General features: G+C 31.8%; 1 protein-coding gene across 3 annotated transcripts in view; it reads right to left on the minus strand.

The window, feature by feature from the left end:
- DYNC1I2 (dynein cytoplasmic 1 intermediate chain 2) overlaps positions 1 to 23,347 on the minus strand; it is a 52,749-nt gene that overhangs the window by 19,941 nt on the left and 9,461 nt on the right. For all 3 annotated transcript variants that reach the window (XM_008687116.2, XM_040643963.1, XM_008687115.2), the window contains exons 4-8: positions 19,779 to 19,869; positions 12,364 to 12,479; positions 809 to 904; positions 432 to 594; positions 210 to 309 (exon numbers count right to left, since the gene is read on the minus strand). In XM_008687116.2, the coding sequence (XP_008685338.1) occupies positions 210 to 309; positions 432 to 594; positions 809 to 904; positions 12,364 to 12,479; positions 19,779 to 19,869 (566 nt within the window). The remainder of the gene's footprint in view (positions 1 to 209; positions 310 to 431; positions 595 to 808; positions 905 to 12,363; positions 12,480 to 19,778; positions 19,870 to 23,347) is intronic.

Raw genomic sequence — 23,347 nt, forward strand, 5'->3', positions numbered from 1 at the left:
TGTGGCATAAATTTAATCTTAAGTTTTAAATTAAATGATGTTTCCAACTGTGTCTTCCAAAGTATATAAGATAAAATGAATACAGTAACATTAGAACCATCATTCATTATTACTCTAAATGATATATACTGATTTAATTACAAAGTTTCCATAATTAAAAGTGCCTAATTTTAATTAAAAAATGAGTAACCAATTCTGTTTCAATTTACCTGAGATGACCAATCCAAACAACTAACGACACGATGCTTTGACCAACGTTCATCAAAAAATTGTCGATTTAATGACAGTTTTGCACCTGCTTGAATCTCTCTACAGAAAAAGACCAATCCAAAAAAAGATAATGTTATAACTTCTTACTTTTGATCTGAAAGTAATTTAAGTACTCTTAAAGTGACATTGCTGAAGCCATAATTTTAGCAATTAAAGATTACCCTTCTTTGTCTTCCAAATCTCTTCCACTATAGTCAAAGAAGATGTTAATCTGCTCAGAAAGTGCTCTTTCTACAATTCTTGTAGAATGGTCAAAGAAACTTAAAAATTCCTCCGAGTGTAAGATTTGTTGCTTTTCTTCTTCAGTCAGCTCATGAGGGGGAGCTGGAAAACAAATATTTTCCTGAAGTCAGTTTAATTTATGTCCGTCAAATCATGTCAACTCACTATCACAGTTTGGATCAATGAATGGCACATGTTTTTTTTCAACCAGATTCACCTCATTCATTTAGAGCATTTTATTGTACTTTAACACATAAATAATAAAAAAAATTTTAATAAGAATCAACAAAATTTTTTAGTTAATTCTTTAAGATACCTTTACTATCATTTTCTTCATCTTTCTTTAAAGTTTTCTCTTCTTCAGGTTCAATAGGTGGTTTAGGAGTCACTACGTCATCTTCCTCTTCTTCATCTGAAAAAACAGAAAAACACAAAAATTATTTTTATGAAAATAACTGAACTTTTGAGCAACAGTTCAGAAGGTATACAACTAACTTTACATAAATGCAAAAGTAAACCACTAATAGAACAAGTAAGAATAATATGAATTTCATCAACACAATTTTAAAGAAAGAAATAAGTGGAACTTCTTGATATTTATACATACCTATGTGGTACCTCTAGTAGTCATTCCAAATTTTGTAGCTACGTAAACTGAAATAAGATATATAAGCAACTAGGACAAATTCCTCATGGAAATCTCTAAAAGCTTGCAAGCATTTATCATTCCAGACAGAACAACATGCAACTCCTGCATAGTTTTATGTAGCATGCTGACACATTAATGCTGTAGAATGAAGAAAATCAAATGTCTAAAATAGCCTACAGAGCTGGCTGCTTACTTGTGATCTGAAACCATCAGTGTCTAATGGGTCTTCATATGGCATAAAGACGGCTTACATTAACTCTCAGGTTGCTATTTGAGAGGCAGATTTTAAAGATAATAGCTATGAGACCACATTTTCTATTCTGTCATTTTAAATGCAAGTCTCATTATCTACCATTGCATGATGTGGCAATAAGCACTTAAAATAATGTTTTCTTAACTTGGAACAAAAATATATATTGAGATACTATACAATATGTTTATAAGAAGACTTTATTACTAAATCTCCTCTCCAAACCAAGAACTTAAAATCACTAACTTTAAAATGTTATAGAACATACAACTCTGATTACCTTCTCTTTTACTATATACTGAGGCAGATTTTTATGAAGAAAATGCTTATTTTTATTGCCTAAACAGATGTGTCATTTGTCTATAAGGGAATGGCAGCAGGCATTTGCAGCAGAGTGCATCTTAAGTAATGAGGGCCTATTCAATAAGGGGACTTGTTATTTATAGTCATTTCCCTGACCCATGTTCAAAATTATCTAAAGCACACATACATGCTCCGTACACAAAAGAATGGTCAAGGATGGGAACCAGCTGCCAAGTCATGGTCCCAGCAGCCAGGCCAGCTGACTAGATAGCAACAACCAGATGGCACTGCTGGGATTGTGTCTTTCTGCTACAAGGTGGCAAAGGGATGGCACAACATTCTTCCGCTTGGCTGCTTCCAATCCCGTCTCTCCCCAATGGTGAGCCTGTGCAATTACCCACACTCCAGGAGGCCTACAGATAAGCCTTTACCCTGCAAACAAAATGCAGCTTGTAGGCCACACCAGCTGCCAAACCACACACATAGTGTTAGGTTTGGAGAGCGATGAAAATTTTTCTAAGTCTATAGTATAGGCAATAAAAATATAACTGTACCTGTAGGAAAGAAAGCTTTAAATGACACTGTATAATGCACACAATGATACAACCTCCAACTTAATCAAAATGATAATGACGTATGCCAATCCTACATTACTTGAAATTGAGCGATTTTTACGTTCTGACAAGTTTACAGAACTAGGATAAATGGCACGAATGATTTCAATATATGCTCATACTTTTGAACCAAATGGTGAAGGTTAAAATTTTTCCTTTCAAGGGCCTCAATCAGCCACAAAGGAAAACAGTAATCACTGTCTTTTCAGCCAGCCCAACCGCATTTGTCAGCCCTTTCTCCGTCAATGCAGCCAGAGCAATCAACCTGCCAAACATTCAGAATGGAAAAACAATCTGAAAATACAGGGTATAATGCACCTGCCAGTGAAAATGGCCATTTCAAGAAAAGCTAGTGATCTCAGTGACCCTGCTGAGGAGGCGGTGGTGCAAAGGGGAAAGAACACGTAAAAGAATTCTTAGTGATCGCCACTCTCTTGCACATTGACACTTCCTTACAAAGCATGCCAATTACAGCTTTTGTGCTACTTAAAAAAATGAAAGCTTTTTTTGGGCAAAATAATCACACAGAGAAACAGAAAGACAGTATTCCTTTTTAGATGAATTCTCATATACAACAGATTATTAATCTGAAAACAGTATAACTGGTGACAATTCTATACTGTACTGCTCAAACATGATGAAATTCTACCATAAACTCACCTGTAGGTGTAATATAATAAAACGGTTTAATTACATTTAACTCAGGACTTGACTTTTAGAATAATGATATATTTACTTCAATTAAAAATTAAGTCTGAGAATATATATATTTTTTTCCATTTTCTGGCTATCAGTTATCCTAATCAATTTTGTTTACTTGCAGGGTTTACGGTATGTAAATCCTAAAATCAAAGAGAGGGATTTTGAGACACCCTGGACAGGTCATTCTTGAGCACTGTGAATTATAAATTACAGCCTCCTATCCACATTGTATTTTCCTCCCTCAACTTTGTTGCATTATATGGCTTCTAAGTACTATTTCCAATGACAGGTGTCAAATTCCTGTCATAATGCATATGGTCAGTACTTTAGTGCTAAGTGACCTCATAATCTACATATTTAAGAGAAAAGATCTTGTTTATAAACCATCTTTTCCTTCTAAAATTTAAAATGTAGATGAAGTATGTTAGACAGTGATCTATATCCGCCTCTTATATGGCATTTGCTATGCCTATTTGCCCATACAGATCAGTTTAGTTGTTGCTGAACAATGAGTTACCAACTATTTAGATACATGTTTTCATGATTTTGTTTTAGAGTTAATGTACATACCTCCCTTTCTACATGGATGAAAAACTGATTTAAAAACTATGACAGGTCAAAAGATAAATAAAATGTCAAGGAATAAAAAACAAATGATCTGCTGTTCTTAAAAACTACAAAAGATTGTATTTTTATTATAAAGTTGGTCTTAAACAATTATCTATATATATCAAATATTTGGCAAAAATACCCATCAGTAAATCAGATTAGAGAATGTTCCTCTGAACAAATACACTTCTCTTTTTCAAAACTAATTTGATAGTTACTAAAGGACTACTGACATGTTCAAAAATATAGTATCATAATTCAGAAGATTTTCTAAGCTAGTCCTTATTACATGATAAACTTATAATGTATTTAAAACAGAAAAAGAATGCAACAGAGCAGGAAGACTGAAAAATGGGACTGCCATGTCACATCAATTTATTGATGAATATTCATTGCAATATGCTAAGTGGTTAACTCCATGCTTTCTCTGACAGCGAATCTAAGATTATAAACTGAGCAGTAAAGAATGCATAAAAGTAGCAGTTACTTTTAAAATGACAAATCTCTTGTCAATGAATGCTAAGACTAGGTTTAATGAACCATTGAATTTTTACTTTGAGTTAACATCAAAATTGTGATGTATTTTGGTGAGATGGAAAGAAAAGCTGCTCTGTAAATTAAGCTGCACCTAGAAATAACACCAAAGAATGAAATTCTAGTTGTCGGAATAATCTGTTACAATGGAGTAGGTTAATCAAAGTTAAATCATCTGTAAAATGGGTGGCTTTTGTTAAGCTGAAGGAAGGAGCCTTCAGAGCAAGTTTTCTCATCTGTATGTCACATTACACTTAGGAGACATTTAAGCTAAGAATAAGCCACAAAGTACACTTTTTGAATTATTTTAAGATGTTACAACACATTTAACAGGTAATATGTAACATCCTAGGAAATCCTCACTAAACACTGATACTTTTAAATCTATCACTTATCATGATTAATTCTCATTATGAAGTGAAAAACAAGTCCCATCATTAGTGCATTAATGTTGTTTAGAAAATATGTTTGTTGTCTATAAGTGTATTATGTAGTTTCATTATATTGGTGTGCTGTATTTTAGGACAGTTTAATGTCCTATGGAACATTACTAATTTACAAAGTAGCCTGATTATTTGTGGTACCAAGGAAGTTGCCACCAAGTTCTAAAAATCAGAAAATCTGTTGCATATAAGAATGATTTAATTTTCAAAAATTCAGCTTGTGAATAACTTCACAAAATCTTTCATAAAATGAGATTAGAGGGAAATGCTTTAATCATTAGTTTTAAAATATAAGTTAGATATGAACAGTTTTCCTTTAATATTTTCAAAATAATCCTTTCTTTTCTAGATCAAAATCATTTTGAATCACTTCATTCCAATCCAGTTGTCCATAATTCCATCTACTTATACCTTACTCTTTAAAATCAATTTTAAGAGAATCTTATATTGGGACAAAGCTTCACGAATGGATCAATGGAATCCATTTTTTCTATATTTTTAAATATCTAGAATGATATGCAAGATCTCTTGGATTTCCTTAATAATTCAGATCCTCAACAAGGGAAAATATATAGCAGTCTTTTAAATCAGGAAATATTTTGAATACAGATCTAATGCAAACTTGGGGGGAAAAAGAAGTAAATTTTCAATTATACCATTTACTTTAACACAATTTGTTTCTCTACATGGTCTTTTTTATACAAAATTCAGATTTATCTAGGCAGTACTGGCGTCATTGACATAGATCTGGATATCTGTGATCTCATAAATACTTTGATGCCATAATTTCAGATATACTGATTAAAAGTCTTTAAGATTACAAACAAATGCTTTAATTTTCAATTATATTTATATTCTTAGAAATTCTCTAAGGGTTAAAACTCATTTATTATCTTATTTATTCCAGAATTTTTAAAAATTCCACTTTGGACAAGGGTAATACTAACCAGGGGGCCCACAAATTTAGTCTACCTGGGAAGCATGAATTACAGACAGATGTTAAGATCACACAATAAAAAATTTAGAGCTATTTACATATAATACTTTTCTATACATTATAAATACCAATCGACATGTTCTTAAGGAAAAATATCTGGCTACTAAACCAATACCAAAAGTAACTGTAAAACTCCACACAGGTAAAAAACTGGAATAGTATAAGAATTGCATTTCACCGGAAATCAAAAGCCACGTTCTGGTTATAGCCCTATAGTCATCCACACTGTGACCACAGACTCATCAATTAACTTCTTCAGGCCTCCGTTTCCTCAGGTGTAAATAAACTGACTATATTAGATAACATAGGATTTCTTCCTCTTTAAAAATCTATCTAAAAAAAAATTTGTTAAAAAAATAAAAATAAAAATCTATCTAAAAATAGCAACAACAAAAATTTATACTGAAAAGGTAGATAAAAAATAATGCTATTTTCAAAAGAGTTAAAGACTTTTAAAAGCTAAGGGAAGAAAGTAACTTTTCCAGGAGTGTATCTGTGGGCACCATGAGAAGCTTTTTACCTGCAGAGAGCGAAATTGACTAAGGTCATATGTTCCTAGTCAATTTCATTCACAGTAGGTGCTTTAAGACAGCAAAGCACCTCAGTTCAGAAACAGCACTACCAACTTACAGAGTAAACGTGAAAGCAAGAAGATGGCTAGAATGGTGAAAAAGAAAAACAAGGCAGAATAAAAACCACTTTTTTTAAAAGAATAGATTCAGCCATTTAAAAAAATTGGTAGAAAGATAAGAGTTAAGCCTAAGACCAATTTTTATCTTCAATTTAGTAACTCATATTACTCCTGCACTGATTACAGTGCCTACCCAAGTTTAATTTACTGTCTGCTACAAATTGTAATTTCAGCAATTTTGTCTCATGGTGAGTTTTGGAATTTGTTACATAATTCTTAAATGGAAACCAAGCAGGCTAAGTTTGAGAACCACTGTATTAAAGCAAAGGATAAGTACAAGTACAGTTAAGCACAAAATGTTTTCATTATAAAACCTTAATTTCAGGTTTTTCTTTCCCTCTTTCTAAAACTTCCACAAATTGGGAAAAGAAACTTAATGGTAAGAGCCCTAGACATGAAAATAATTATAATAATATAGAAAGGAAATGATCTCATTTTTATAAATAGCTCCAAAGGCTAAGGATAGCCCCATGGTATCAGAATAAATTTCTCATTCTCCTTCACTTATATAACTCAACCTGAAACTAAAAGAAAAAAAAAAAAAAGAAAAAAAAAAAGGAAGGATGGCCTAGTGCCTTCATATATAGAGTATACTCAATAAAATTATAGAATCATGAATACTTGTTAGGTTGCAAATGAATAAACATGGACCTTTAAAAAATTAAAATCTAAGTCTAGTCCACATAGGAAAAGCTTAAAGGTAGTGGTGCTGATTCAGACATACTCATTAGAAACTGGACTGAGATCACTTATCTTGTCACTTTCATCTCCGATCAGTAAAGATAAGAAAAATTATATTTAGAACTATGAAAGATCAAAGCTGTTTATTCATTACTGTTAGACAATTACTACAAAGTATTATCCTGATGCAGATAAACCAATAAATAAGTTAATTAAACCATGCTATCCTTTAATGAAGTGTTTTTCAAACTACAGGTCTAACTAAACCAATAAATTTAGCACATTATGGTCATTTATCATTTAAAAAATGAAATACAACAAGAGAAGGGGACGTGCTGTTTAATAAAACCTTTGTTGTTTTATATATCTGTATATATAAATGTACTGTATTACACTGTACTGTATTACACTGTAAATTGAATTTTTTATCATAGGTTAGTACCAGAAAAGCATGAAAATGCTGCCTCAGTGGCAGCATGAAAGAGAAAGCTCACCTTAAAATCAGACTTGGTTTAGAATCTTAGCTACTAGTTATGTGACCCTTGATAAACTGTTTCAGTTTTACCTTCTTCATGTGTAAATAGAAACTATACTTAACTCTTATTACAGTTTTGGTGAGAGGATTAGAGATACTGTAAAGTGCTTCACACTGTACCTGATGTGAGCACTCTTTGTGGTTAAAATTTTCAGCTAGTAATTTAAACAAAGTTTGAAGAACCCTTACAAACGAGCAGCTAAAATAATATATTTGAAAGATGTTAACAGGTTGAATTTTGTTCAAAGCATTCACAGGGATACATAGAACACAAAATAACAACACATTTTTATCTACATAGTATGTCACCATGGAACCATGGAGAATCTATAATGGTTTCATTTATGGATCTAAGAGCAAATAAAGACTAGAATATGATACAGTCATATTAAAACAAAGAACAGAGACTAATCGTACTTTTTCTTCCAATTTCATCAATAATTATACTGTAGCATTAACACTTGAAAATAACCTATTTCCCAGTAGTTACTTACAGAGTAAATGCATGAAAATAAATAATGCAAGTAAGCAAAATCATTCTCCTGAGTAGATAAAAGCAATTAATTCCTTTGCCAAATAGTATGTTCTTACTACATGCCAGGCACTATCCAACAAGGCATTACAGCAATGAAGAAGAAACACTCTGTACACTCAGAAAATCTGGCAAAGAAGCTAAAGTTTGGTGATGCTAAAAGCCTTGCCCCAAATAATTTAAAACTGAAAAGAATACAGTTTATCTTGTGCTTCTGGATCATCAGCTTATCTAACAAATCATGATCTTTCAAATTTTTAAATACTTACAAAACAAAAATAGGAAAAAGAAGTTTTTAAAAATGCCCATCTTATACAGCTATACACTCAAATTAGTTCAATGGCAATAAATTACATGTTAACTTTTAAAAATTGACACACATCTCAAAATAAGCAATTAAAAATGCAAATTTCAAACAGGATATAAAATCATACGTGTGTGTGTGTATATATATATGTGTGTGTGTATATACATACAGACAGAATTTTTGAAAAAAATACATCCTAGAACACTGGAAACAAAATATTAACAGTGGTTATTACACAACGGAATCATGACACTTCCTCTTTATATCCTTTCCGTATTTTTTAATTGAAGTATAATTGTCACAAATATCCTATTAGTTTCAGGTATACATCACAGCGATTTGGCATTTTTTATACACAACAAAATGACTCTAACAATATGTCTAGTTATCATCTGTCACCATATAAAGTTATTATATTACTGAATATATTCCCTATACTGTACATTATAACCCCATGACTTATTTATTTTATAACTAGAAGTCTGTACCTCTTAATCCCCCTTAGCTATTTCACCCACCCCCAATATCTGCCCCCCTCTGGTAACAACCAACAATTTGTTTCCTGTATCTATGAATCTTGTTTCTGTTCTGCTTGGTTTTTTGGTTGTTTTTTTAGACTGCACATACAGGTGAAAACATATAGTATTTGTCTTTTCTGTCTGAATTATTTCACTTAGCATAATACCCTCTAGATCCATCCACGTTGTCACACATGGCAATATTTTATTCTTTTTATGGCTGAGTAATATTCCATCTCCTTTACCCATTCATCTATCGATGAACACTTAGACTGCTTCCATTATCCTCGACTATTGGAAATGCTGCAATGAACAGAGGAGTGCACATGTATCCTTGTTTTCTTCAGATAAATACTCAGAAGTGGAATTGCTGGATTGTACGGTGATTACATTTTTAATTTTTTGAGGAAACTCCATACTCTTTTCTAGAGTGGCTGCACCAATTTATATTCCCATCAACAGTGTACAAGGGTTCCCTTTTCTCTACGTCATCACCAACTCTTGTTATTTTTTGTCTTTTTGATATACCCAATCTGACAGGTATGAGGTAGTATCTCACTGTAGTTTTGATTTGCATTTCCCTGATGATTAATGATGTTGAACATCTTTTCATGTGTCTACTGTAAGTCTTTGGAAAGATGTCTATTCAAAGTCCTCTGCCTATTTTTTAATTGTTTTTTTTTATATTGTTTAAGTTCTTTATATATTTTGGATATTAACCCCTTCTCAGGTGTATGATTTGCCAAGTTCTTCTCCCATTCAACAGGTTGCCTTTTAGTTTGGTTGATGGTTTTGCAAAAGCTTTTTAGTTTAATGTAATTCCTTTTGTCTATTTTAGCCTTTGTGCCCTTGCCTGAGGAAACTGGTCTAAAAAAATATGTATGGCTAAGACTGATGTCAAAGAGCTTAACTGCTTATATTTTCTTCCAGGAGTTTTATGGTTTCAGGTCTTACATTGAAATCTTTAATCCATTTTGAATTTATTCTTGTATATGATGGAAGATAGTAGCCTAGTTTCATTCTCTGTATTTTCTAAATTCTCCATGATATACTACTCTAATAATTAGCAAAAAATTATTTAAAAAAAGGAATTCTTCACTTAAACTGAATATATTATGATAGGCATTACCCACAATAGCTTCAGAATGCTTTACATTTCAAACAATCCAAAATGTATTTCATAAGTATGATGGAATAACTAAAAATAAATCTCCAAATTATTAGATGAAGAAAACCAGCCTAATATGCTTTTTAAACGAGTCATTTTGTCCTCATTTTGGCTATTTTGCTCGCTTTTTTAACATATATAATAATGTAACTTCAGAAAGACAGACATTAAAATACTTGAATATACTAATTAATATTATTTTCCAGAAATTATGGAATCCTGCAGTATTAGTATTCTCCATACTGTTAGTTCAACACTTCATCTTTCCTTTTTTCTTTAAGTTACTTATGTCTCAAGATTACCATTAGTGGCTTATTTTCTAGGAAGATGAGGATCTTCGTCCTGTGAAAGCTATTTTACCAATCTAGGAATGAAAAAAAATGTATCCACAGAAATGAACATTCACATGATCAAGTAAAAAAAAAAAAAAAAAAAAAAAAAAAAAAAAAAAGACCTGGATAAAAATGTTACCCTGATATCCTCAAATTTTTGGAAGTGTAATTGTATGTATGATAATGTCAACTCTTTTGGGGGAACAAGATAAAAGTGAACAGAAAAGTTTAAGGTATTTATCTCACTTCCATCCTTAGTGGGCAGGGAAAGGATAGTTGTTAAAAAGTACATAGACTGTAAATAGGTATAATCCTATTTCTTTTGAGGTATGTATGAACATGAAAATCTAAAGATTTTCTTTGATAACAGTTAAAGGTTTCAAGGATTTTTTTTAAGGTGGGGGGAAGGGACAGAGAGAGAGGGAGAGAGAATCTTAACCAGACTTCATGCTGGGACATGGGGCTTGATAGCGCAACCCTGAGATCATGACTTGAGCCAAAATCAAGAGTTGGATGCTTAGCCAAATGAGCCACCCAGGCGCTCCAATGATGTTTTTCTCCTTTTTGCTTACCTACATTTTTCTGGGCTTTCTTAAGTGAATATTACTTTTGATTGTTCTTAATGGAGAAACATGGTAATGAAACTAAAATTTTAAAAATAAATTAACTTAAATATTTGATACACAAAGTTTTAATGTTTGATATTCCATAATTAAACAGGAATAAATTTTCCTGGCCAAAGAGAAAAAATGCTCCTTAGGCACAGACTGCTAAAAGGAAAAATTTATTATTGGACCACAATCCAAAATACAACTCTAAAATCCATTAACTCATTTGGTGGTAAACCCTGATATGACCAGAGGTAAAGCTATTTATAATCATTATTTATCTTACTTAGTTTGAATATTCATATCTTCTGCTGCCACAAATATTAATGCCTAAGATGCTGCTGGTGTGTTTATTTACAGTACATATACTTTACTAGTAACGTTTCTAAAATCTGACAAATTCTGAATTCAAATACATATGTGTCTTCAAAGGTTCAGGTAAGAAACTGTGGACCTGTGTTAGGGATATTACGTCAATCTCTTCTATGTGTGACATAAATTTATTAGCCTAACTGGAAAAAAACAAGAACATATTAACTTTATGCTTGAATCATCATCTGATGAGATTTTAAAAATCAGTCCCCAATGTAAAAATGATAACTCCTTCTGGTTTAAGAACCAAAAGACTCCTGGGGCACCTGGATGGCTCAGTTGGTTAAGTGGCCAACTCTTGATTTCAGCTCAGGTTATGATCTCAGGGTCCTGGGATCCAGCCTTGCATCAGGCTCTATGCTCAGAAGGGAAAATGCTTGAGGATTCTCTCTCTCCCTTGCCCTCTGCCCCTCTTGCTCTCTCTCTCTCTAATAAATAACTCTTAAAAAAAAAAAAATCAAAAGACCCGACATTCAATATAATGTCTGTGTATACATCTATTACAGATGAAAAGCTGCTCATGAAATCAACATAATAGAGCCCTTAGATCATAAAAGCAGAAGTTTAAGAATTAGGTCTAGATTTGTTCATTAATATGGATAACAATGACAGCATTCAGAATATCATATGCTCTATGAAAATAATTTACCCCATGGTTTCATTTACTGTGTGATACACTCTTTTAGAGAAGGATTATGCTCAGTGACAGAGAAATAGAACATTCCTAAGCTTTTCCGATTCTAAAGTATCACATGTCAATGATAAAACGAAGATTAAAAACTTAAGTTTATGTCAACAAAATTAAAAACCATACATACAGTTTATACTTTTATTAACTTCTAAAAGAAAAAGGTTTAAAGCTCTAAGAAACAAATACATCAATACAAAAACCTTAAAGCATTAGTTTTATGTTTCCCTAAGAAAATATGCCAAAAAACAAACAAAAAAAAGGAAGACAAAAAAAGAAAGAATCTATTTATTCAATATGGGAATTTAATGATCATCATATTAAGGATAGATATTTACCTTCTTTGGGTTGAGCCATAACTGGAGTCTGAGTTTCCTTTGTATATGTGACGATTTCTCGAGGAGGAAAGTCAACTTGTGTAATTTTAGCCATTCCAAGTTTAATAGGTCCTCGTCTAAATAAAGTGAAGACAAATGTTTTTAAATACAACAAATGAAACATTTTAACTACATCAAACCATGTTATTTTGGAAAATTAAGAATTAAACATTGTGTAGCCAACACTGTAATTTAAATTCCTGTTTTATTCAAGAAATTTTAGATGAACAATGAATTGGCTTTATTTTAACAAAAGAATTTAGAAGGTAGCAAAAGCAAAAGATATTTCTGAATCACTCAAGATGTTTGTTTTTCACGTTAAAAAGGCAAATAATTTAGTTTCTTAGAGCAAATGTGTGGGTATAATAGAGGAAGAGGAAAGGAATTTCAGAGTGGACTACTAAATATGGTTGGTTATGAGAACTGTTCTTAGAAGGGATATGATTCCAGATTTTTTTGAAGAGGCAGATATATGGATCTCAGACCACGTTTAGCTTCCTTCACCATTATGAGACTTAAGCTTTAAGAATGAAAAACAAGTTTCTGTTGAAAACCTTTTTTCTACTTATATTTCGCAGAAATTGAGAATCATACAATTTAGATTTTAATATTAAATATTTAAATTTTTAAATCTCTAATCTCTGCATGGTCAGTACTGTCCTTGATTCACATATGGACAAACTACAATGCAGATATTCTACACTTGAATTAAAGCAACAGATACTTTAAATACAATAAAACTATTAAAGTCACTTCTGTTTTAAATAGACAGAAAACATTCTTTTTTTGACAAACAGAAGAGAACTGTAGCTGAGGAAAATGGATCAGAAGAGAAATATTTTTTATTAGATATATAGAGAATCTTTTCTTGATTTACTAGCTGTCTAAATGCTAAATCAAATAATACAGTATGCTTACAAGCTCCCAAAGAAGTTCTCAATTATAAGACTGTCTTAAAAGGATATCTAATAAAAGCATTGCTGTAACTTCAGAATATCAAGCAGGATATCTGAAATATATACATATATGTAATAATAACTATTTTCTTATAATAAAACATTTTCAAAATTCTAAATACAAAAAAATATAATAAAATTAGTATATTAAATGGGTTAGTTTTCTCTAAGGTCCCAAATGTGGGCTATAATAAATTTTTAATGTGTTTTCCACTTTAGGAATATCTTAGCTTTAAAGGGGGAAAAAAGTGCATAATCAAAGAAATAAATAGGAAAACTTATGCAGATTTGAAGTAATCTCGTGTTCTAAGAATAAAGTTTGAAATAAGAAACACTGTATTCTGAACTTTAAGATGTAAACTACTTGAAAAGTAAATCATTCACGTATCTGGGAAAAAATGGCCAAGCCAAGAACATTAGGAACAAGTTACTAACTTGGCTGCATATAGGGTCTAATTAGACAAAAATCACATTAGAGCAAACAAACAAAATACTCTTAAGATTTAGGGGTAGAAGGGTAGGAAGGTAATACCTCACTTATCCAAAGCCACTTTTCCTGAGAATAAAGAAGCAACTAGGGGGAGGGGGTCCTCAGGGCAGCCAACAGAGAAGCTTCCAGTTAATGTACAAGAAACTCAGAAGCTCATATACTTTTCTTATATGCCCTAATTGAAGGCTTTATTTACTCTTACTTTAGACATAATTCCAAAAGGTATTGGTCACGTGTTTTAGAAGGTGAAAATTATCAAATTACTATCTGAGTAAGGCACAATAGCAGCAACAAACATAACTTGCATTGGAGACTAGAATAAATAAATGAGTGAATAAATGAATTAAAAAATAAATCAGGGATCGTGCCCACCCAGGGACGCCAAAAAAAATAAAAATAAAAATAAATCAGTAACAATCTGGGGCCATAGTGTAGATGACCAACAGTTCTGTTCCTCTTAAAAACTTGGAAATCATCAGGAAATTTTAATACAAGAAAATAAATATTCATATCAAGTAACCCAGAAAAGGTTCAATTACATGTAGAATACACACCAGAAAAAGTCTGGGAAGTTTTTAATACAGCTTAGAAAAATTCACATTAAAAATATGGAAATAATCAAAGGACTTGGGACACTTAAATGGGTAGACTTAGGGTACCTACAAAATCAGATACATAAAAATTTCTTTCACTAATGATAAAGGATAAATGAGGTGTCACAGTAAAATATTAACTCTTTTCCTAACTGTATAACGTACATTAGAAATTTAAATAAAATTAGGACAGTTTCACAAAGAATCAAATTAATTATAAAAGAGGGAAGGTAAAAAATCTATTCAATACCCCAAATCGGAATCTGAGTGAAGCTGAAGAACTGATGGATCTGTATCCCAATGCAGCGTCCTAAATGGTTGTAGGACAACCATGAAGCATTAGCAAAAAAGGCCATAAGTTAGTCAAGCAAATACATTCTATGAATAGGTAAAACTAAAATACTGTTCACAATTATAAACCACATGTTCTGGTTAGTATGAAAAAAACACCACGTATCATCACTCAATGCTCTAGTGCACGCCATAAGCATAAGGTGGTTAAGGATGCAAAGACACAACCCAGAATAGTTAAAAGACAGTATTTTCAGATTACAGGAAACTAATATTGCCTAATAACAGACAAGAACAGCCAAAGCATCCAACAACACAAATAATATATTATTTTTGGATAACAAGCTAGGCTATAAAAATAGCTAAAATTTTAATTTTCTTAATTAAAAAAGCATTAGTAAAAACATCTTAGTTAACATATTATAATCTTGCCCAAAGCATTTATTAAATGTGTGCAGGAAATTGTCATATTGGTAAAGGAAATGAATCAACACATAAGCCTTTCGGTAAGAAAACCAAAGACTATTCCACTGGGATACAAAAAAGCTAAAGTTTCCAAAATGTGACCCCTATGTAATTTATGGGTTAAGCACTGCCTTGGGCTTACATGTCATCTGCTTCAGAAAACAACTAAAGATTTCTGTCTGTAGGAAAAAATAAATTTTCCCAGGAAAAATATTTTATGTTCAAAGGACTTACCTAAATTAACTAAACTTCTAGAGAGTACCAATTCTAAATAAATATTTGGTTGTGTTTTAGCCTTCTGGGTAAATAACTTACACAGGATCTTTTCCACTTAAGCCAAATCTTGTATTACTAGAACCAAAGGTACTTTATCACATGGGCATTCTTATAAGTTAGCAATACATAAGATAATTATATACAGTACTGTATGATACTCATAGCCCCTCTTAAAATGTTAAGCACAATATATTCAGTACTACCATTTTTGGTAGTACTTAAAAAGTTAAGCACAATATATTCAGTATTACCATATATATACTCACTTATACAAGTTATAACAAACAACTAAAACAGCTACACTATTTAAATACAACAAATGATTTCTGTATTTTACCTGTCTATACAACTTATCGATAAAAACACTCAGATGAATTGAACTAGAGAAATTCTTCTTATTAAAAATACAAGAAAGATTTGGGGATATAAACAGGATCGTGTATATGCAAAGAAAAGGTCACTCTGATTACTTTGTACTAAGCAATGAACAGCAACAAACTTAGGCATTGTTAAATCAGAAGGGGTTCTATTAGGTGCTATCGAAGGAATGTTCTGTCCCTGGCCTTTACATTATATGAGAGGTATAGCTGTTATCAGTGACCTACAGCTCCTTGTTGAGGATGTCATTTATGTCTAAAATTAAGCAAAACTTTACTAAAAATACAGCTAGTACTGAAAATACATTGCACAATATGCATAATTATGTTTATTAAAGGCATTAGCAAACATATAAAGTAAAATTCCAATATAATCCAAAAGCCTGAAAAATAAACTGATCAAGAATGGAAAAAGGAACAAGATGCATGGATTACCCAATTGAGTAACTGTCCGCTAAATTTTAGAGATAACAGAAGTGACTGAGAAAGAGACCTAGAAATTTAGTGAAATTCAACTCTGAATCTGCAGAGTTAGAGAGATATCACTTCTCATGGCCTTTTATATTTGTTCATAAATTACAACCAGGCGCAACAGAAATTTTTGGCATTTAGAAATAGTGATTCAGGTATGTCTCGATACCATATTTGGTAATGTTTAATATATCTGTTCCCACTCCTTGAGTGTACTAATCTTGGACTGTCTTGCCCAGTTAACAGAGTGTGTAGGTTCATACATCTCACACATCTTCATGGATTTTCCCGTGATATTTCTTCTTATTCTCTTCATTCTTTCATTACCAACATGCCTGCTCAATTCAAGTTCATTCTGTTTCATTCTCAGATCATAGCATTCTTTTCAAAAGCCATATATTTAGAAATGCTATTATTTCACTGCCAATAGCACAATTAATCAACAAGATTATCTACCTCCTATGGAATCTGGAGATGATGTAGAATTCATAGCTTTTACTCTTGTATGTATACATATATACATAAAAAAGAACCTATGCAGCCCTCTTGAAAATTAATGATTAAAGCCAAGTCTGTGCTCTCAAAGGAGACAATGTATATAGTAAGATTAAAAAGATACAAGGTCATCTCATTCAAAAAGAGGAATTTTTTTTGCTCTCCTGTTAAACTGAGAAGAAACTAAATTTTATATTCATTCTCTAATAAGAACAAATACCCCTAAAGATATTTAAATACCTGTTTTCTTGTTTTATAACTTATCATTAAAAATCTATACTTTAAACTTAAACAAACACAACTTAGCACACTATGCTAGTACTTTTCAGTACAGCGAATAATATCTTTTAAATTAATTATGTACTCACTAGAATGTAAGTTCCATGAAGGCAAGGACCATGAATATTTTATTTTCTGTGGTAATCTATACAGTATTTAACATTAAACTGGCAATTTGATGAATACATGTACTATATACAAATAAATATTTTTCTGAACAGTATTTACTCCCTGTACCAATCCACAATATTCCAATGCGTCTCTAATAAACTCTAGGTTTCCCAATGAAACTCAAAAGGATATGTTCTAATTCACATTACTTTAAAAAACCAGGCAGATGGGAGCACCTGGATGGCTGAGTTGGTTGGGCATCCAACTATTGGTTTCGACTCAGGTCATGATATCAGGGGTCATGGGATCAAGCCTCATGTCGGGGCTCTGTACTTAGGGGGGAGTCTGCTTCAGTTTCTCTCCCTCTGACCCTCCCCCCACTCGCACTCCCTCTCTCTCTCTCAAATAAATAAATCTTTAAAAAAAAAAAGGAACAAAATAAAGTAGATGTTAATTTTGAAAGCAAACTTGCTGGAGCAACATTTAAAATAATCTTTCTACTATTCAAAATCAAGAACATAGAGTTCAAAATGAACATGGTATAATATCTACATAAAAATAATTTATAATACAAATAAATTTAATAAATATAATAATTCTTCATTTGGGTAAATATTTGTAGCATGGTAAAGCTGTAGAAAGGAAATAAAAGCCTTCTCTTGAAAACACCACTTGCTTATTAGTAGAGGAATATTAACATAATTGTACAAAAATACAAAAGTAGGAAGTATGAAACAAATTTAGTCTTAAAAACGAATTTAGACTAAATAAATTTAGCCTTTAGTTTAATAATATATACTATTTTATAACGTACTATTATTTCTAAAAAAAGTTTTGATTGTTCTTAAATGATGGTTTTATTATTTACTTCTGATGACAATATAGCTTAGATTTGCAATTTTGGTTCTATTTACAAAACAGTTTTGGAAAACACATCTCAAATCCAAACTGGTGAGACTTTTTGTTTTTTAATTGTTAATGATAACCTGATTATTCAGGAATTGATTAAAATATCTAGTTTATTATCTAGCTCCCTTGCTTCTTTTTTCCTGCCTTTTAGATTCTCATTACTCATTTCTAACTTCAATCAGAGGAACTCAGGCACAAAGAAGATGAAACTTCTCAAGTTTATTTCTTATTAGGAGGTATGTTAAGTCATTTTTCTGAGGATGACATTTAACTTCCTGCCCAAAATAAGGATTCCAAATAAAAATTTTAACTATGTTTAATCTCATTTCAGCTAACACAAGGAGTCAAAAAGTATGATGCTCTTTTTAAAAGACTTGCTGTTATTGTGTGTGTGTGTGTGTGTGTGTGTGTGTGTGTGCGCGCGACAAAGAGGAATAAGTAAAAATACTTTCCCCAATATAATCTTTGGAGAGAAGCTGAAATCTTACTGAACTTTTGGAAAGCAAGTCCCAGGGCAGGATCCTAAAATAAATATGAAATACAGTTTCACAAGGAAGACAGGAGTATGGGAAAACTTGGCAGAAAAAAATTTTTTTAAGTGAGGTATAATTGACACATAACACTATATTACTTTCAGGTGTACACAATAATGATTCGATATTTGTATATATTGTGAAATGATCACCACAATTCTAGTTAACATGTGTCAGCATATACAGTTACAAATTTTTTCTTGTGATAAGAACTTTTAAGATCTACTCTTCAGCAATCTTCAAATATGCAATATAGTATTACTAACTGTAGTCACCATGCTGTACATTACATCCCCATGACATATTTATTTTATAACTAGAAGTTTGTACCTTTTGAAACTCTTCACCCATTTTGCCCATTCCCTATCCCCCACTTCTGGCAACCACCGATCTGTTCTCTGTATCTAGGAGCTTGGATTTCTTTGGGATTTTGGAGGTAAGGTTTTTTTTGGTTTTGTTTTGTTTTGTTTTGTTTTTTAGATTCCACACATAGGTGACCTAATTCAGTATTTGCTTTTCTCTGATTTCATTTAGCATAATGCCCTCAAGACAGTAAACACTCCTGTTTCCTCAGCAGTTATCTCTATTTGATATTTTATGCACTGTTATTTTCTATCTTAATTAGTACTAGAGACTCAATAGAACACAACTGAAGTGTTTAACTGAATTGTTTAGATTTTCAATTACTGAATGGACAATTAAGCACAACAGAGGTTTTACATTATTTATAAACTATTTTATACTATATTTATACTATTGTATTTATATTATTTTATACTATCATACACTATTTACACACTATTTACATTGTTTATATTATACCATACAAACAAAACATTTACACAACCCATGAACTATGCTTAAGCAGAAAAAATTAAGTGAATTAACGTCTCTATTTTAATATAAAATAATTAGTGTAAAATGAGTTAACTATTCAGTCTAAATTAATCAAGAACGACAGTTAAAATACTATTAAAAATTTCCCCCAATTTAAAACAAACAATTTCTGTGCCATTTAGATTTCAAAATGCTAGTTTTAACATAACTATTTAGAGTCCCTCTAAAGCATTAATAGTACGTGGGCACTAAATGCATTCTATCATTAAACTGTTAAAAGAAATTTACTGTACCTAGATCCCACTGCACCATCTCCAGAGTCTTGGCTTCCAGCTTCACTTGGTGTGCTCACAGATTTGGAGGATGGAGACATAGGAGGAGGGACTAAATAGTGAAATAGACAGGTATCCGCTGTTACTACACGGAGAGGTTGCTCAGCTTATGACGTTTCAAAAGTAATTTAACATGAAGTAATTAACAAAAAAGAAAAAATGGCAAACCAAAAAACAAAAATACATGAATGAAAATGAACAGTAGAAAGAAGAGGAGAAAGACAAAGTTAACAATGCATGCTGACGACTCATGCAATTTCTCTGGCAAAATGCATTGGGTTTTATATTAAAAAAAAAGCAAGATTATGAAAGGATGCATCTTCATCCCAGCCAACACCAAATGTGGGCACTAATTTTCAAAGGAGAGCATTCCTTCCCCCCTTTCTAACTTCTCACTTTTAAGATCACCAGATTATAAATATTACTTATAATTGTTGTCAAAATCAAAACTCTGAAATATTCTTCAAAAGTCATTTACCCTTGGTTTTCTGAGATTTATTTTAAAATGTTTTTATCTAACAATTTTTATTTCAGAAATTAATGCCTTAAATGATTTCATTTTCCCTTTACCAAGAAAAGGGGCCAATTTAGAGAAAATGACCACAGCTAAAGGAATGGCTCCTTTAAAATGTCCATTAGTTTCCAGCAATTTGGGTGAAAAATGCAAACAGGCCATAAAACAGCATGCCTTCTAGACATGATGCATAACATAAAGTGATGCATGCAACTTAAACAAGGCAAGACTTATGATAACTTCCTTACCCCAGTATTCAGAAAAAACTGAAGTGTACAGACAAAGATACAGACACCCAAAATATTCTTAATCCCTTCTTATAGAAAAATACACATTTTTCATAGTATATAAAACAAACAGCAAATGCTTTCCCCTAAATCATCACTCTTAACACTATATACCAACAGTTAAACATGCACATTTCATGCTATTACATTTGTAAAACATTTTGATTACCATTGCAGGAAGTATAGGAGGATCATCACTGCCATCTTCTGGTTAAATTTTACCATAAATGTCCCCAATCCCAAGTATCTTTTTAAAATAATTTTTCAGTATATAATATTAAGTGACTAACACATTTTATGTAGAGCTGCAAGCCCTTCTTTTAATAGTCTGCTGAAAAGAATGTAAGTTCCTAATTATAAAGGAACTAATCTAAAGAACTATGTATTTAATTAAAAATCTATGTTTTGGGGATAGTCACATTCATTTCTGAACCTTTAAAATTATATTTAAATGTTCATACATGATACCAAAAAAAGGTGGCTTTGCTAATCTAACAAAATGTACAAGTATAGTATGATGAATTACATCTTTTTTTTTTTTTTTTTTGGTAATGTAAACTCTACACTCAATGTGAGGTATGAACGCAGGACTACAAGATCAAGAGTCACATGCTGACTGAGCTAGCCAGGTGCCCCTATGATGAATTACATCTCAAACACAGGTACAAAACTAATCATTCTTATTTTTCCAATGGCAAATTCTATTGGTAACCAATAGTAAGATCAGAAGAAAAAAAAATCACAGCTAGAATGTTTACTGAGATACAGTGACTGATTCTTGCTTAAATTCCAAAGGACTATAAAAACATAATTGAATGTTTCTAATTTTGTGACTACCTCTTTCACAGTGATAAAACCAGATCACCTCCACATAGTTTACAAGTGGATGGCACTGTGCTAGGTGCTGTGTGTACAACTCAGAGTAGCTAAACATAATTTGTATCTAAAATAAAAGAACATTAATGTCCCCTAATTTCATTTAGGCTATATTCCTCATCTTTTTGTCTTTTCTCAATGTGAGGCTTTCCCTAGTCTAAGTCCCAACTGATACGGGAAGAAATAGTATCTTACTTGGTTAAAACTACATTATAAAAAAATGTTACCTCAAATTCTTTATGGAAACAGGTTAAACAGTAATTATATGTACATATATACACTAACCTAGCCAATAAAAGTGTCAGCAATAAAAGTTTCCAAGATAAAAAATAAATTACAGGGGTGTTGCTACCAAATTATCATAGTTTATCAGCTAGAAGCAATATTAATCACCATGGCATTACATTTGTACTTCAAAAAAAATCTCCATCCCAGAACTGTATCGTTTATCACAAAAGATAGTTTTCAAGCCAGTTTATGGATAAGGACTCATTAAAAGACTCAAAGTTATTATCTGGCTCGCCCACTTCATCTTGCAATAATAAATAATGTATACTACAGAAGAGACAAACCTAGAAAAAGAAAATTACCATTATTGAAAAAGGAGTAATATTAACAGAAAAAAAGGGAATGGTAGTGTTGTTTGGTCACTACCATATTCCAACCTAATTAGTCTAGAAAAATCAAAGACTACAGTAATTGCACAATAAGGCAATGCCACCATACTCCCAGATTCAACAAACAACCCCCAAGAAAAACAGCATACATTCAGGGAGGTTAAAAAAACCTGTGAACTCATAGCCCCTCTAATCTCAAAAAAGACTCAGTTTTAGAATCCATTTGTAAAGACAGTTTAAGAGTCCAATCGGCTTTGAAAATAACAAAAGTCATTACTAATTAGCTTTTGCCAAGTATCTGAGATACAATCTACTTAATAAGAACAGTGATTCAATCACATCACTTTTACTCCTGATATATGTATAAAATAGACTAAAACAAGGCTTTAAAAGGCACAAAATAAAAGATTTAACATTAACATATGTGAATATTTGAATGAATCTAAGCTTTAGAGACGTTTAGAGCAAAGATACTTATTTCCTTCTTTCAGAACCAGAGGAGAAATATGAAGTAAATTAAAAAACATATCTACACCATGGCATTCATCGATCACGTAAGTAATACTGAAAGACTGTGACTCTTTAATTATCTAGAATAAAAACCCTATCATGAGGCCTTTCCCACCAGTTTAGATCTTGGCCTTCCAAGGATATAAAATCAACATTGCTGCCTTTTGGCCTACAAAGAAACACCTAGAATATTTTTAAACCAGAAAGCACCTAGGAATGCACCTAGATTAATGATTTGAATTAAATTTGAATTGACCACTCAGAACTACACAAACATCTCAATGATGAAGGATGATGCACAGTCCAATTATTTTTCAAGTAGAAGAAAGCCTCTGGCAAGAAGGGGCTTTTGCCAGGAAGAAGAACCTAGAAAAAGTGAACAGCCAAGGAAAGTGACTATAGGGAGTAGGAGCTGGTAGAGACAGTAAAATGGAAGGAGTGAGCTTCTGAGATAACCCAAAGTTGTAAGGCCTCCTCTAGCTAATCTAGGATACTTAATACACAAACATAGCCCACGCTACAATAATGCCCCCTTGTGGATACTCTTAGCCTGGAACAATAACATTTAAATAACTTTTTCATAACTTCTCCTTTTGTCCTGAAAAGTATTGCTTTAAACCTTAGCTCTCTTAAATATTAATTTCTCCCTTTCTATGGCCTCTTCTCCTGATAATGAAGTTTAAATATCCTCCACTAATCTCTAAATGTTTCGTTTCCTTTATTCTC

This window comes from Ursus maritimus, unplaced genomic scaffold (assembly GCF_017311325.1).
Source record: "Ursus maritimus isolate PB19 unplaced genomic scaffold, ASM1731132v1 scaffold_1, whole genome shotgun sequence".
Classification (NCBI taxonomy): domain Eukaryota; kingdom Metazoa; phylum Chordata; class Mammalia; order Carnivora; family Ursidae; genus Ursus; species Ursus maritimus.